At 41.8% G+C, this 13,505-nt stretch overlaps 1 protein-coding gene across 5 annotated transcripts; it reads right to left on the bottom strand.

The window, feature by feature from the left end:
* Positions 1-370: 370 nt before the first annotated feature.
* Positions 371-13,470, bottom strand: GZF1 (GDNF inducible zinc finger protein 1). 5 transcript variants are annotated; one of them, XM_026060234.1, is made up of 8 exons: positions 12,999-13,099; positions 8,967-10,333; positions 6,893-6,987; positions 5,197-5,364; positions 3,841-3,998; positions 3,115-3,343; positions 1,483-1,498; positions 371-818 (listed from the first exon to the last, which is right to left on the bottom strand). In XM_026060234.1, exons 1-8 carry the CDS (start codon positions 13,011-13,013, stop codon positions 767-769), a joined length of 2,100 nt encoding a protein of 699 aa, XP_025916019.1. In that variant the 5' UTR covers positions 13,014-13,099; the 3' UTR covers positions 371-766. The 5 variants fall into 5 exon arrangements, with proteins under 5 accessions (XP_025916019.1, XP_025916020.1, XP_025916018.1 ...); XM_026060235.1 differs by lacking the exon at positions 1,483-1,498 and having other exon boundaries at positions 12,999-13,098; XM_026060233.1 differs by lacking the exons at positions 371-818; positions 1,483-1,498; positions 12,999-13,099 and adding an exon at positions 13,209-13,470 and having other exon boundaries at positions 2,426-3,343.
* Between the last annotated feature and the right edge of the window lie 35 nt (positions 13,471-13,505).

Genomic DNA, 13,505 nt, shown 5'->3' with positions numbered 1-13,505 from the left:
CCGGTATGCTGCCTTTCACGCTCATCTTCCCTTTGTTTTTAATCTAAATACTTACCTGAAGTACAACTCAGCTTGGCTTACTGTCCTTAAGTGTTTTAGTACTATTCGAGTGGTACTTCATTCACCACTTGCTTACCAAARACACCCCCCAAACCCAAAAAGCAATCCTCCTGCTATGCTCCCCAATTTTTTTTCCTTTTGTGACTGGTCACTTATTTTCTATAGACTCTGTCCTAGGTATTGTAACTTGAAAGACCCATGTTAGCATATCTTTTAAGCTAAGAGGAGATTTCYACACTTAGAATGAATGCCCACAGAGGGAAGCCCAGGATATACTAACGTTTGATACAATAATCAAGTCACTGCAGGGTCAGGCTTAAGATTTCAATATTTTAATAAGAACAATTCATACAAGTAACTCACTTCCGTACATTCATGGAGTACAAAAGCTTCCCTGTCTATAGGTACTAATGCTTCAACTTAAATATATCTACAAACTCTTTACATTGGTCATTGGGAATACTGAGCTTCAACAGTAACATCGTGCTTGAATAAATATTTCAAATATAACCTCTTGGAAATGTTCTCTTAAAAAAAAAAAATCCCTTTAGATTAAGTTATAATTCCATGGTAACATCAGACATCCCTTTAAGGTTCAAAAATAGCTCTGTGCCACACTTCGGATATCTTTATTGCTTTGCCAACCCCTAAGCCTTAGAACGGGCCATAACAAGGCTTGATTGTGCTTACCTTTACCAGCAATCTTTCAACAAGCTTTTCTCAAAGCTTCCGAGGAGAACGTTTCTGTGGAAATACCACTTTCATATTCAAATAAGGAGAAAGAGAAAAGCAAAACAGAAAAATGAATCAGAAGAGCTCCAGATTTTCATGCGGTGGCATTAGGAAACTGGCCCTGAGTCTGAGGAGTTAACCACACCAGCAAGCTGCTCTCCATTAACAGCTGCTTCCAAAAGCAAGAGCTGGCCCAGGCAAACGCTTCTCTCTCRGTGCAAATTATTTCAAAGGCAGCTCTCCCGATTTCTTCCATCGGAAGAAACCCAGCACCCTCATGAGTACTCCAGCCAGGCAAACCTTGGGTCAACCGCAGTAACTTTGCTGACACTGGAGGTGAACTGATACGAGACAGACAGCTGACCTTCCGGAAACGCACAAAGTGCTTAGCGCGGGCAGAAACCGCCTCGGAGGTTTTTGCCCGTACAACAGCTTTCCCGGCTACTGGACATGAGTGGGGAGAGTAAGGGTATGTTCTCCCTGGGCAAGGGCAGGTATATGTAAAGGGAAGATCTTGCTGTGTCAATGAGAAATGCCCAAACAGAAGCAGGACTCTCCTAAGGGTTGGTGTTTGGGGGATCCAAACCCAGTGGATGATGGAGAAGGCTGTGTGAAGTTGAGGTTTTAGAGCGTGGGCTCAACGGAAGTCATATTTAGGACCTTTAGTGCCTGAAAAAACATGGGCCTCACCTTGTTGCACTCCTTACTAAAAAAAAAAAAAAAAAAAAAAAGGCACATTAACAATAACACAAAGGTTATTCTACTAAAATCGAACAGCACATGCTAATCAGGAAAAGCCTCTGAACTAAGTTTATTCATAACTTATGTTCTTAACACCTGCCTCCCTTGGGACAGTTAAAAAGACACTAGCCTAAAACTGCCATTCAGGTTCCACCACAGTCTTACTGACAAGGTATTCACAGTTTGGGAACGAGGTGCCTAAACCCCTTGACCTGTCCAGCACGCTTCTCACTTACTCGCATGTTTTTATTCCATTGCTCGTATGAGCGCTATCATCTCCCATCTGCAGCAGAACCTACCCCTGGCGACTCTCGGACTAGCGGAACTAGCTGTAGCAGCTCAGCAGCAAAACAGCGATTAACTTTTTCCCACCAGAGCACTACTGATTTAAAAGGAGGTCTGCAGTTCTGAACAACAGCGATTTTTAAGTGACGGTGGAGAACACAGCACTGCTGATGTATCTGGACCAACAGAAAGCTCTTTAGCCACGTTTTAACAGGAAAATGCTGATGAGCTGTCTTTCTGCAAGGGGCTCTGTTACTCTAGCTTTTTCAGGAGACCTCAGGTACTGTTTTTGGTAAAGCACTTTTCCAGGACAGATTTTGGCCTCTAATTCCCAAGTTTCACGTAGGCTAGAGCAGTTAGAGACAACGTACGTCTGACTGAATAAGTGTCAAGTTGCACCAAGTTTTACTGAAACGGGGCAATACCATCAGCTGTACAGACACAGCGCTTTGCTTCCACTCGCCTCATTTTTGCTACTAAAGAATCAGAACTCATGGAATGAAACTAAGTCTTTCCAAAGCTTGCTCCCACTTTTATTTCCAAGGAGTGAGCTGACTCACTGCTTGGATCTTTGGCAAAAGAAGAGATAATTCAACATTTCCTGAAATGCAATTTAGCAGAAGTTTATTTTTTATGTACAAATTTCTACTAGGGAAAATACAATTAATCTGACTAAACGACTGGGCCAGGAAACGCAACATTATTTCTCCTGATTGTACATGTGCGCAATCAAATCAACTGCAAACCAAACTTACACCTTCTTTATAACCTGTCTGAACGTAGGTGCTTCCTTTCCCTGCACACCAGCTAGCGCAAGCCAGATGATCTGAACTACACCAACTTCCAACCTCCTTCTTTTCCTAGGAAATAACATAATGGTGGTGGAAGAGACAAAAATCCCAGTAAGTTTATGGGGATCTAAACTTATTTCAGCTGATAAAACCAATCCGTATTTGGTGTTATTCTACCCTACCTTCAGGAGAGGGAGCTGTACACACTGGAAGCGGATAATGAATTTTGGGGGGAAATTCAGGAAAATCCTGTGGATGCCATTCATGTCTAGCCTTGTTTCCTTTTTATAGCTTCTCCTAGTTCCCTCAGTAGGTTATTGGCAAAGTCAAAGGACTATACAAAGGGTGCAGTTTAAACTGGATTTGTAAATACCGAGTTATTCCATATTCACCAAAGCATGAAGCTGTGGCTGAATGGAGTCTGTCTGCGTATGCAGTACTGTCAGTTCACTTAAAGTGGTAGCTATAAGGGCTTCTTGGGGTCCCGGAGTCCCATCTGACTTACAGTCTGTCCCCGTGGCAGAGCCACTGTCATGCAGTGCAGTCACGCTCCCTGGGACAGCGGTCAAGTTTTGATAGTGGCCATTTTCAGAGAAAGATAGCAGCTTCTCTGGTATTTTAGGCGACACATCATATTCCTCATCAGGAAGCTCYGTTTTATGACCTTCATCATTCTTAGATGCTCCTTCGACAATGACAAGGAAGGATTTCCACGGGGTGTTTTTATCGTGTATCTGAAAACGAAACAGAAGTTTGAACGCACAGTGACTGCCAGGCAGGCAAAAGCTTGAACCCAGCTCGTACAGCGCGCTGAAGAAAAGCTCCCTCCTTCCATCCCGCGTAAGAATCCCCAGACTAGCTTGGCACACATCCAGGCACTAATCACTATCCCTGGTGGGTTTCCTTCCTCTGGTTTCCTAGAGCATCAGACTGACCCTGCAGGGAGTCTGGCCCAGAAAGGGAAGTCTCCTGTTGCTTCCCAGTTATATCAGGAACAAACCTGYGACTGAACAGTCTCCGGGCGGGACCTATGCCGTAATGGATTAAGAATGGCTTTACCGTAGATGCAGGACTGAACATAAACCCTTCCGATATTTTTATGCCAACTTAGGCAAAGGACTATTGTGCTAAAACCAACAGAAACCGGACAGGAAGCCGCCTCCCAGGCCTGACAAAGCTTACATGTCAGTACCGGGACATGGACCAAGGCTCTAGAGCCACAGGTTCTTACTGAAGTGTGGCGCCGGAGGGTGGACTTGTCAGTGAAGGTTCGCCCGCACGCGTTGCACATGAACGGCTTCTCGCCCGTGTGTATTCGATGGTGGCGCTGCAGYGCGTTGAGCTGCGTGAACTGCTTACCGCACTGGTCACAGCAATAGGGTCGTTCACCTGAAAGCAAAGCACAGCATCAAAGCGATGGCACAGGTGTATTAAGAGCGTAACAGGGTAAACTCGAGTAACCCCTGAACTTCACTGAACGATAAGGCAAGCACAAGCATCTTCAGAAAGCACTGAGATGCCTTCAGAACTCTCACAGCTGGATAAGTTTTGACACATCTGGAATAAACAGCTACTTATAGCTTAAGGGCTAGATCCACAGCCTGCATAAATCTTTGCAACCACTGAAGCCTCCGCATTTTTTTGCATATATTTTACATCAGCAACTGAACTCCTGTCGTGGAATAAAAGTTTTCCAATTTACATGATACATTGTGTGAGCAGGAATATCAGAACTTCTCATAACCACTAGGTTCTCTCCAAATGTTATAAACCGAGTAGCACTGGATGAGAAAGCAAGCTATTTTTTACATTATCAAAATAACACGAACGTTTACAAATTGCTGTAGTGCTGAATAATGTGGACTTTGAGAGAGCAGACAAGAAAACTGAAAGAGAAAGCGTAAGATTTCAGGAGGGCTGAAATTTAGAGCTAGCACTGTGAGGAAACCAGAGTTCTATTCCTCTAAAAGGGACAGGGTAAGGGAAAATGGAAAATGGGTAGAAACGCCGGGGTTTCAAACAGTGGAAGCGACTCTTCTCTCCTCCTCCCAGCASTGACACAAAGCTTACACGCTCCAGGTGGCACTGCTTGGAAGTCAGTGTTATTGCACCTATGGTCACTGCTTTCAGTTCAAAAAACAGAGCAGCAGGCGGGAGCAAAACAGAGGCTGAAGACTAAATCTAAGTGGGAGAGAATGCAAACATGGAAGGTGGACAAGCAGACAAGAAAGAGAGCAACTCTCTGCAGTGCTTTGCTCAGAGCTAAAACGGACACAGTTTTTTAGTCACTAATAATCCTCCGATTTCTTACAATGGATCAACATTATTAGCAACATCTGCCCAGCTCTTGGAAATACTTCAAAGAACTGCTGTGACAGCCAGCAAGAAATACAGGGAGCACTAAGAGAAGTACATGAAACAATACACTGCATCAAGAATAAAAACTTGCACACAGAATAGGAGTTAAAGAAATGGAAAATCCTAGTTGAGAAATCCCTTGTCTGTGTTATGAAACAGAGATGTATGTCTGTAAATCACGACGTTTTGCTTAAAAAGAAAGAAAGAAAGAAAGAAAAAAGGCCCCTACCTGTGTGAACTTTAATATGCTGGTAAAGTGAATTTCTCTGTGCAAACGTTCTGAAGCAAACTTCACATTTAAATGGTTTGGATCCAGTATGTATTCGGTTATGGTGTTTCAAGTACTCCTTAGAGGCAAAGCTCTTCCCGCACGTTTCACACATAAAAGGCCTTTCCCCTGCAGCAAGGGTGAAGTGGAGAATTCGGACAAAGTCGCGTTTGAGAATGCTATCAAACATCAGATGCAAAAGCTGAAAGCTATTACTAGATACAAATGAACCACAGGCCAACTTCAAAAGAGGATCTGAATGGACACAGMGACAAGGACCTCTGCATAAGGCACTGAACTTTCCTACAAGGAATCTGTACAAAACACTCATACTACAAGGGTAACCATAACCATCTAAAAGTACAGTAATATCTCTATATAGTACGAGCAAAAGCCCAGTGAGATCCTCAGAGTCTTCTCAGTATATTTGTGGTATTCTGCCTCACTGTCATACTGAATACAACACCGCACACCTCTGATGAAAGGCCTCCACCTGAAATAAGCCAATTTTAGTTAAAATGCTCTGGAAAAGTGTTCTTATACTTGTATTTCACTGTAATTTAAAGTTTTCTGCCARCTGCATTTAGTTACATGTCACAGGCATAAGGTGGACACTTTTAAACAGGTCAATTAGAAAAGCAGAAGTACCGCACGTGACGTGGCTGGTGTGAACGGTCAATTCAAAACACCGACTTAGACTACAAAGTATACTCTGAAGGAGACGTGCTTTTAAAAAAACATCTTTGCTAATCAGGATGAGCCAAGAAAACTGTTTTATGTTCGTTGGGTTAACTATTTCAGTCCTACAGAGAAATTATTCTTCTCTTAGGACTTCAGCTAGAACTTCTACCGATGATAGAACCGAGTGAATATCCAAAGCAGCCTCAATCCACACTTTAGATGCTGGATCCTACTCGGAAGGAAACTTCTTTTCTCTTCATTAAGCTCCTTCTGCTCTTTTTACTATCTGCCTATCCACCTATAAGGAGCTGAGAGCTGAGTAGCCCAACGGAGGAAGACTTAAAAACCAACCAACCCCCCCACCCTGCCCCAATCTTACAGGATTGCATGAAGTGCTGCATAACTGAAACYGTGATAACAAAGGTCTTTTTTTTTTTTAATTGAGAATTCTAGTCAAGAAAGAGGATTTCTAAGGCCTCTGAAAAACAGCACATTCCAGTTTATTAAAAAAATGACAGCACATTAAGAAAAAAAATAGTGGTTACCTGCGATCTTATTTTTAAAAGTACTCATACAGCTGTAAATTAAGTAGACCATTAATGTAATGACTTGAAGAATTTTTCTACTGTACAGAGTACTGCTACAAAAAAGCAGGATTTTCTAGAAAAATACATTACCTCATACAGAAGCTCCTGGTCTAGTGGTATATGGGTGCTGTGAATGATACAGCTGGTATTTCACTGAAAACTAATTAATGTTTTTAAGGAAATTCTAACTAAATAATTCGTGCAACTTTATTTAAATCTAGCAACCTGGATCAGCAAAAAACCTTTCTCATAAAATTAGATTTTCTCATTCCTAGACACCATTTTACTACCAAAAACTATCAGGAGCGTTTGGCTTCTGAATGCAAAAAGGATCTGGTTGCACAGCAGGCCTGCTCCTATACACAGTACTCTGTAAAAGAAAGTCTTACCTGTGTGACATCTTTTGTGATATATAAGCATGTGATTCTGAGTAAACCTGGCGCCACATTCATCACAGACAAAAGGTTTTTCACCAGTATGGATTCTGAAATAAGAAAGCAACAATAAAATACCAAGGTACGTGTCTCCTCTTTGCAGCACAGTGCAAGTCATCTTCACTTTGTGGCTGTTCTCTGAAAAGCGACTACGCATCTCCAAGTGATTTTTTTGTCTTTTAAAAAATACCTTCAGCTGGGCCCAATTCTGCATCATGGTTTATGCAATGCTGGGTTTATTTTAACGTGCTGCATAATCAAGGCCCAGATGCAGATTTTTTTTTTTTTTTAAATGGGAAAAAGAGACTTTTTAAAACTAAAAATGAGTAAAGTTTAGAAAACTTACGTGTGGATAGARAGACTGAAAGAAAAATGTAACCATCTTGGGATCTGAAATAAAGCAATTATCTTTATATAGCTGACACTATCAATAAAATGTTCCGCACCCAGAATGTGACTGATGTGTTCCCTGGCACACTCCTACTGCATCTCTTCTGCAGGGTCATCAAGCAGAAAATAAGTCAGTGGCTACGTTTGAAAGTAGTGGCACCCMAGGAGCAGAATAAAAAGATGTCATTTTTATACAGACATTTGTCTTACTTTCACCCCGAGTTTGCAGTGAGATCTCCTAGGGAAGACCGTGTGTACATGAAGAACAGTTTACTGAACTGTTGTCTGTACCAGTGTTTCAGTTTCCTCTATCATAACTTTTCGGCCTATGCAAACTTCAGGAATCTTTCACATAGTGTTGCAGACACAGAGACTAGTAGGCCAGCTTTCATGGTAACACGTCAAGAAGAGCAGCTTAGACATAAAAATATATATAAAAAGATGAGAAATTCTCACCACAAACTGTCATGATATGCAAGTTAACAGCACTGAATATCTAGCATTTAAGAAACCGGCTTCTGAAATATTCATAGTGGTACACAAAGGAGGAGAAACTGTATCCTCARTTATGCCAATAAATTATTTTTAAGAAGCACAAAGCAGTCACTTAAGCTTAGAAAAGAACACTTGATGAAAAAGAGATTCCGCAGAGCTGCATCAGCAATAATATATGAATACTCTGGCAGAAGTTTGCTTCTGGGTGTGCTTTTTGCCACTGGGAGCAAACCCATTGGCTTCGAGAGGGCTAGTGAGACAAAGCAGTGCTTAACGAACACTCTGCACCTTGCAGGAAATGCCATCTAGGAATATGCTGACACTACTGCACTTGCTTTTTGGATCTGAGAAGTAACAGTCTGGGATTTTGCTTCTATACCTTTCTCTCCACACTTACTTCGTGTCTACAGTCTGAACTGTGTTTTCAAATCACTGCTTTGGCAGACTGAAGCCAGTGCTGCTCAACACCCAGCAGGATCAAGCCCTTAGTGAGCAGAATTTTTGCCTTCATAAAAATGTCTCTCCCATGAACTTCCAAGATCATGTGTTTGCACTTCCAGCTTCAAGCCTCACTGGGATACAAGTGTTACAATTGAATTCCTCAGCTCTGCTGTGGGTATCGTCGGTGCTTTGCTCACCTCCACTAGACAGGTCTGCTTCTAGCCAAATTTCAGCTGTTTTTTATGCTTAGCACCCCACATCTGGTGACCTTGGATGCAACACGTGGCCACATCTTTTTAGAATATTTTCATACTTATTGCAGAACATTTTTCTATTAAATTTAGAGGTATCAAATAAGCTGAAATCACCACAGACCCAATCCTACAAACAGCTCAGCACGGCGGCCCTTCTCACGTGAACAGTCCCACTGATTCTCAGTAGGTCTACTCCCCTGAGAAAAGTGAACTGGGCACTTTAGCATTAGCAGGATTGTGGCCCATGCACCTTCACTTTGGCTTAGAGAGAAATACATCAACCCCCYTAACCTGAAAAGCAGGAAAAAAAAGCTATGAAAAAGGAAATACTGAAACATTCTGGTCAGTCACGTTTTACATCCCCACTTCACTTGAAGGCTCAAGATGTGTTCCAGGGGATTCTGCTTCTCCCCCCAGAATCGAACAAGGCCAGTTAAGTCTGTTCATACCTCATGTGTGTTTTAAGTGCAGAAGGCTGAGAAAATTTAGCCTCACACTCTGTGCACCCATAAGGCTTGTCGCCTGTATGCGTCCTTTCATGAAGCCTCAAGGCAGTTTTGGAGCTCAACCCCTTTCCACACTGTTGGCACTGATGACGTTCCCCACCACCCTCATGAACCTGGAGAATGTGCCTCTTGACGTCCTTCTTCCTCTTGAACTTCTTACCGCAGAGTTCACAAGGGAAGTGGCGCTCGCTGCTGTGGACATGGCGCTGATGGCTTTTTAAGTTGCACCGGTTGGCAAAGGTCTGACTGCAGGTTTCACATCGATAAATGATTTCGGCTGCAATGCCGTGGCTGTGTTTTATGTGCTTGAGGAAACTTTTCTCATACAGGAATTCCTTCTCACACGTGCTGCATTTGAAGTTACTGCCTCGTTTCTTTTTATCCTCTTCAGATTTTTTCAGGTTTTCTTCTGATTCAAAGTTGCCACCGCACTCTTCACTTTCTGGTTTAATGTTGTTCTCTGCTTGCTCCTCCTCCCTCTCTGCATCGTACATGCTCTGGTCTTGTGGGTATTTGTTTTCTTCAACAGTAACCTCTGCGTTCTTCTGCTGTTCTCTCAGCCGCCTTGTGTATTTCTTCTTAGGGATTTCCACAAATACTTTCCTCCCAGCCAGCCTCCCACTTGCCCTTCTGATTTTGGCATAGGGAGGCTTCATCATTTCCTTCTTCTTGTCTATTTTCTCTTTTGATTTGGCAGCTGGCATCTCCAGAGCCACTCCGTTGCTAGGCCTGTCTACTGGGGAATCCGGAAGGTCCAGAGGACAGTCTGCCTGGTCAGCTTCTGCCACAGCAGGTGCTTTTGTCTCGAGCAAAATGCTTGGCTGGGTAGCACCCTCTTCCTCAGAGTTCTGTGATTCAGAGAAGTTTTGCAACTCCAACAGCACYGATTCAAGCATCTGCTTCTTTAATTGAAAGCAGGTTTCCGAGAGGTCCAAGCACTTCAGCTTTTCAGCTATTTCCAGCATACGCTGCACTCTGTCTTCCTCCACTTCTACCTTAGCAGTATAGACAAACTCAAGAAATGAAGCAAAATCAGCAACCTGGACCTCATTCAAGAACACATTGGTTCTTGGGCCATCCATGCTCTTCTCGTTAAGAAACACCTCCTTGAAAAATTTGCTTGTGGCTGCCAATACAGCTTTGTGAGCAACAAATTCTGCCCTGACACCTTGGTATTCCACACTAACTGTCACGTCGCAAAGGTGGCCGAGGAGACGCAGCTGATGCATTTCATTCAGAAGGTTGATGGGAGAGGACTTGGATTCCAGTAAAACTGCATTACTTTCCATCTTTCTTCTCTCTGCAAAAAACTGTTAACATTGCACATTAGCAATTTGCCACGGAAACTAACAAAACTCAAAGATTTTAGCAGCCAAAAGTCATGTCCAGACTTTCAAGAGAGCTTCACTAACATCTAGGCGCTTAAGGTGCTTGAGCTTAACTGATCAGACTTTCAAAGGAGTACTGAGAAAAGTCTGGCTAGAAGCGTGGAAAGATTTTCAGAAGTGTCACCCTATGCAGTAATATTTAAAAATGGGCTGTCAGTCATATGAATAGATTTCTCGGAAGTTAATTTGATTTTAAATCTCAACTGTAGTTTTAGCTAAGACACTAGAGAGAGAYTATTATAAAGTGTCATAGAAACAAAGCAAACAGGAAGATAAAAGAAATGTTCTCATTAAGGCATATGGAATTAAGAAATTATTCTCTCTCCTAATCAGATGATAAGAGAAAGGGAAGATTAAGTAAACTGACAAGCCCAAATAAACGCTTCTTAAATAGGCTTTTGAGATAAGACTTTTAAACAAGACTTGGATAAAATTCTAAATGTTTCACCTGCAGGAGCATAGGAGACTGCATAATTATATCCTCAAATTGCAAACCTAAGAAACCATAAAATTCCTCCAAAAGTGTTTTTTTTCTTTAATTCATCACTCAAAATGAATTAATAGCCTCTAACTTTTTGAATGCCCATTTGTACCCTACAAGGGCTTCATCATTTTCACTACTGTTCAGGTTATGTTGTATTTCCAAGTGATATTTTAAGTTACTCCAAAGTTTTCAAAACAAACCTCTCTCATGGCTAAGCTTTTTTTTTTTTTTTTTTTTAAATGTCTGATCCCAGAACAAACAATATTTCTGTGGGACTTGGGGGAAGCTCCGAGCAAAACCCTTTTCCCTGGCAATGTATTCAGTTTTACTGTGTTTGTAGTAACTACAAATACACCCATTTTGAATCTGGAGAATTTCTTTCCACTTTCTAAAAATTAACTAGCGTTTCTTTATACAATCTCTCCTACAGTAGACTTGAAGCCTTTTATACATGGTACACTAAAAATCTTGCTCAGAAAGATAAAAACAAAAAGTAGTACACAAATGGAACAAAATTTATATTAATATAACATTAAGGAAACCATTTTAAGTACGAGAAAAAGACACAACAATAATGTTCATACCATCAGAAACAACAAATTCTTTTTTCCCTCCAATACTCAACATTGATATAAACTCAAGTTTTAGTCCATACTCATTTCAACAAAACAAAAAATCAATCTCACATCCTAATATAATTTTCTGTTAAAACAGTTTTGATAGAATATTTTCAAGAAGTCTAATATTTATGCTGCAAAATGGAGAGCTACAAAATACCCAACTTCATGGAGATTAGTAGTAGTCATATAAAATGAATGCTTGATGGACTTGATTCTACACAAGCCAAAAAGCTGCAGGGAGTCCCTGACCTAAAGAGCTTACAAAAAAAGGCAGATGAGACACCAGGGAAGTAAAAAAGGTTTTCCCAATGTTGCGCAACAAGCAAGTGACGGAAAAGTAAACACAATCCACCTCAGGCACCCAAACACAATCTTAGATTCTACAGAAAAAATTATCCTCAAAATCAAAACTTTCCTATTTCCTAACCTTTGATTCTTTAGATCCATAAACTTAATGCAAGATAAGGAGGTCTGTTAACATTATTCTAACAAATATTTAAAAAAAGCCTCTTATGTAGTCACACTTACCACATGAAAAATAAAAGCTTTAGGGAGGAGATGAAGAATCCATTCCCCTCTTGCCTGTGCCAGCTCAGAGCATGACAAGCATCTCAGAGTATTATCTGTTTTTACAAACAAAACCCAATTCTACACCTCCCAGTGTAGTCTACACCTCTTGGAATTTCATATGACCAGGAATGACATGATTTGGCTCCTAATTGAAAGGTTGACATTTCTTAATATGTATAAAAAAGTGTCTACATTTCATTTCCCTTTCTCTGTATTTACCTAGACATTTTTCCTCCCAGTCATATGACACATTGGCACTCCATGTATTTTAGGGTGAATTAAGACAAGACTGATTATTTCAGATAAAACATTTAATGCTTATCAAAACTTAACTTGTTTTTTCAATATAATTATCTTAAACTATTTATCATGTTATTTCATAATACCCATCTATTTTTTTATTTGAACAAAGAGCAAAAGCTGTGGTCACATATAGACAACAGTGGTCCCCAGCAGGAAAGGAGAACCCAAAGCACAAACTTCTTTCACTGGAGCAAATGAACTTCCCAACTGTACTCAGCAGGCTATTTGTTTCAGAAGCTGACCACAGACGTGTGACAGATGCATTACGTCAGTACATTTTTATTAACACTGCAAAGCAGAAGCCTCCTGTTCTTCCCACCATGGTATTCAAAGAAGCAAAAGCCACTGTAAGAATACATCACTTGCTTGCATCACTAGACTTACACTGTTTTGGAATTTGTTCAAAGAAGAAACAGTAATTCAACACATACAACAAGATATATACCACACTGTTAAGGTTTTTTAATCCTAATTATCTCCAGTGGCAAGTATACTAGGGTGCTGAGCACTGGACTGGCAGAATCCCATCAACAGAACTATCTTCTTTTACTTATCCTAAAAAAGACAAGGCCTGAAAACCTGCAAACTGAGCCTGCTCACATGGACCAACCTGCAGAACCGGCATTCAAATAAAAGCGATTCTTGCTTGTCAGTCATCATCTGCCATGCTACAGTGTTCCCACCTAAAGGCAAAACTATTTGAAGAGACAAAAATAAACGAAATCAGCTAGATTTAAAAGTGCTTGTAAACCCAGAAGCGTGTCTCTTTTTCTGCACCAAAACTCCACCCAGTCTAACAGGAGAAATCACTGCTACGCACCAACCTGCCGTACTCGGGACTGCTCCAGCTACTCAAACCGGGACAACGGTACCACCGCACCAGAAGCCAGCGGCACGCTCCGCAGGGCGGAAGCAGAAGTTAAGCCCGTGCAGCAAGGCGGGCGCGCTGCGACATTTGAGAGGAGMCGGCAGCCCCGCGGGGGGGGGGCAGGAGCGCTCGACGAGGCGCACGGACACCGGCCCCGGAGACCCCCGGCGGGCAGCAGGGCTGGGGCGCTGCCACATGGCTTCCCGCAGCTCACGTGACACAGCCACCCTCCTCCTCCTCCTCCTCCTC

Source organism: Apteryx rowi, unplaced genomic scaffold, assembly GCF_003343035.1.
Source record: "Apteryx rowi isolate R43461 unplaced genomic scaffold, aptRow1 scaffold_167, whole genome shotgun sequence".
Lineage (NCBI taxonomy): Eukaryota > Metazoa > Chordata > Aves > Apterygiformes > Apterygidae > Apteryx > Apteryx rowi.
The sequence above is the reverse complement of the archived record's forward strand: the minus strand, read 5'-3'. Positions and strand labels throughout refer to the sequence as shown.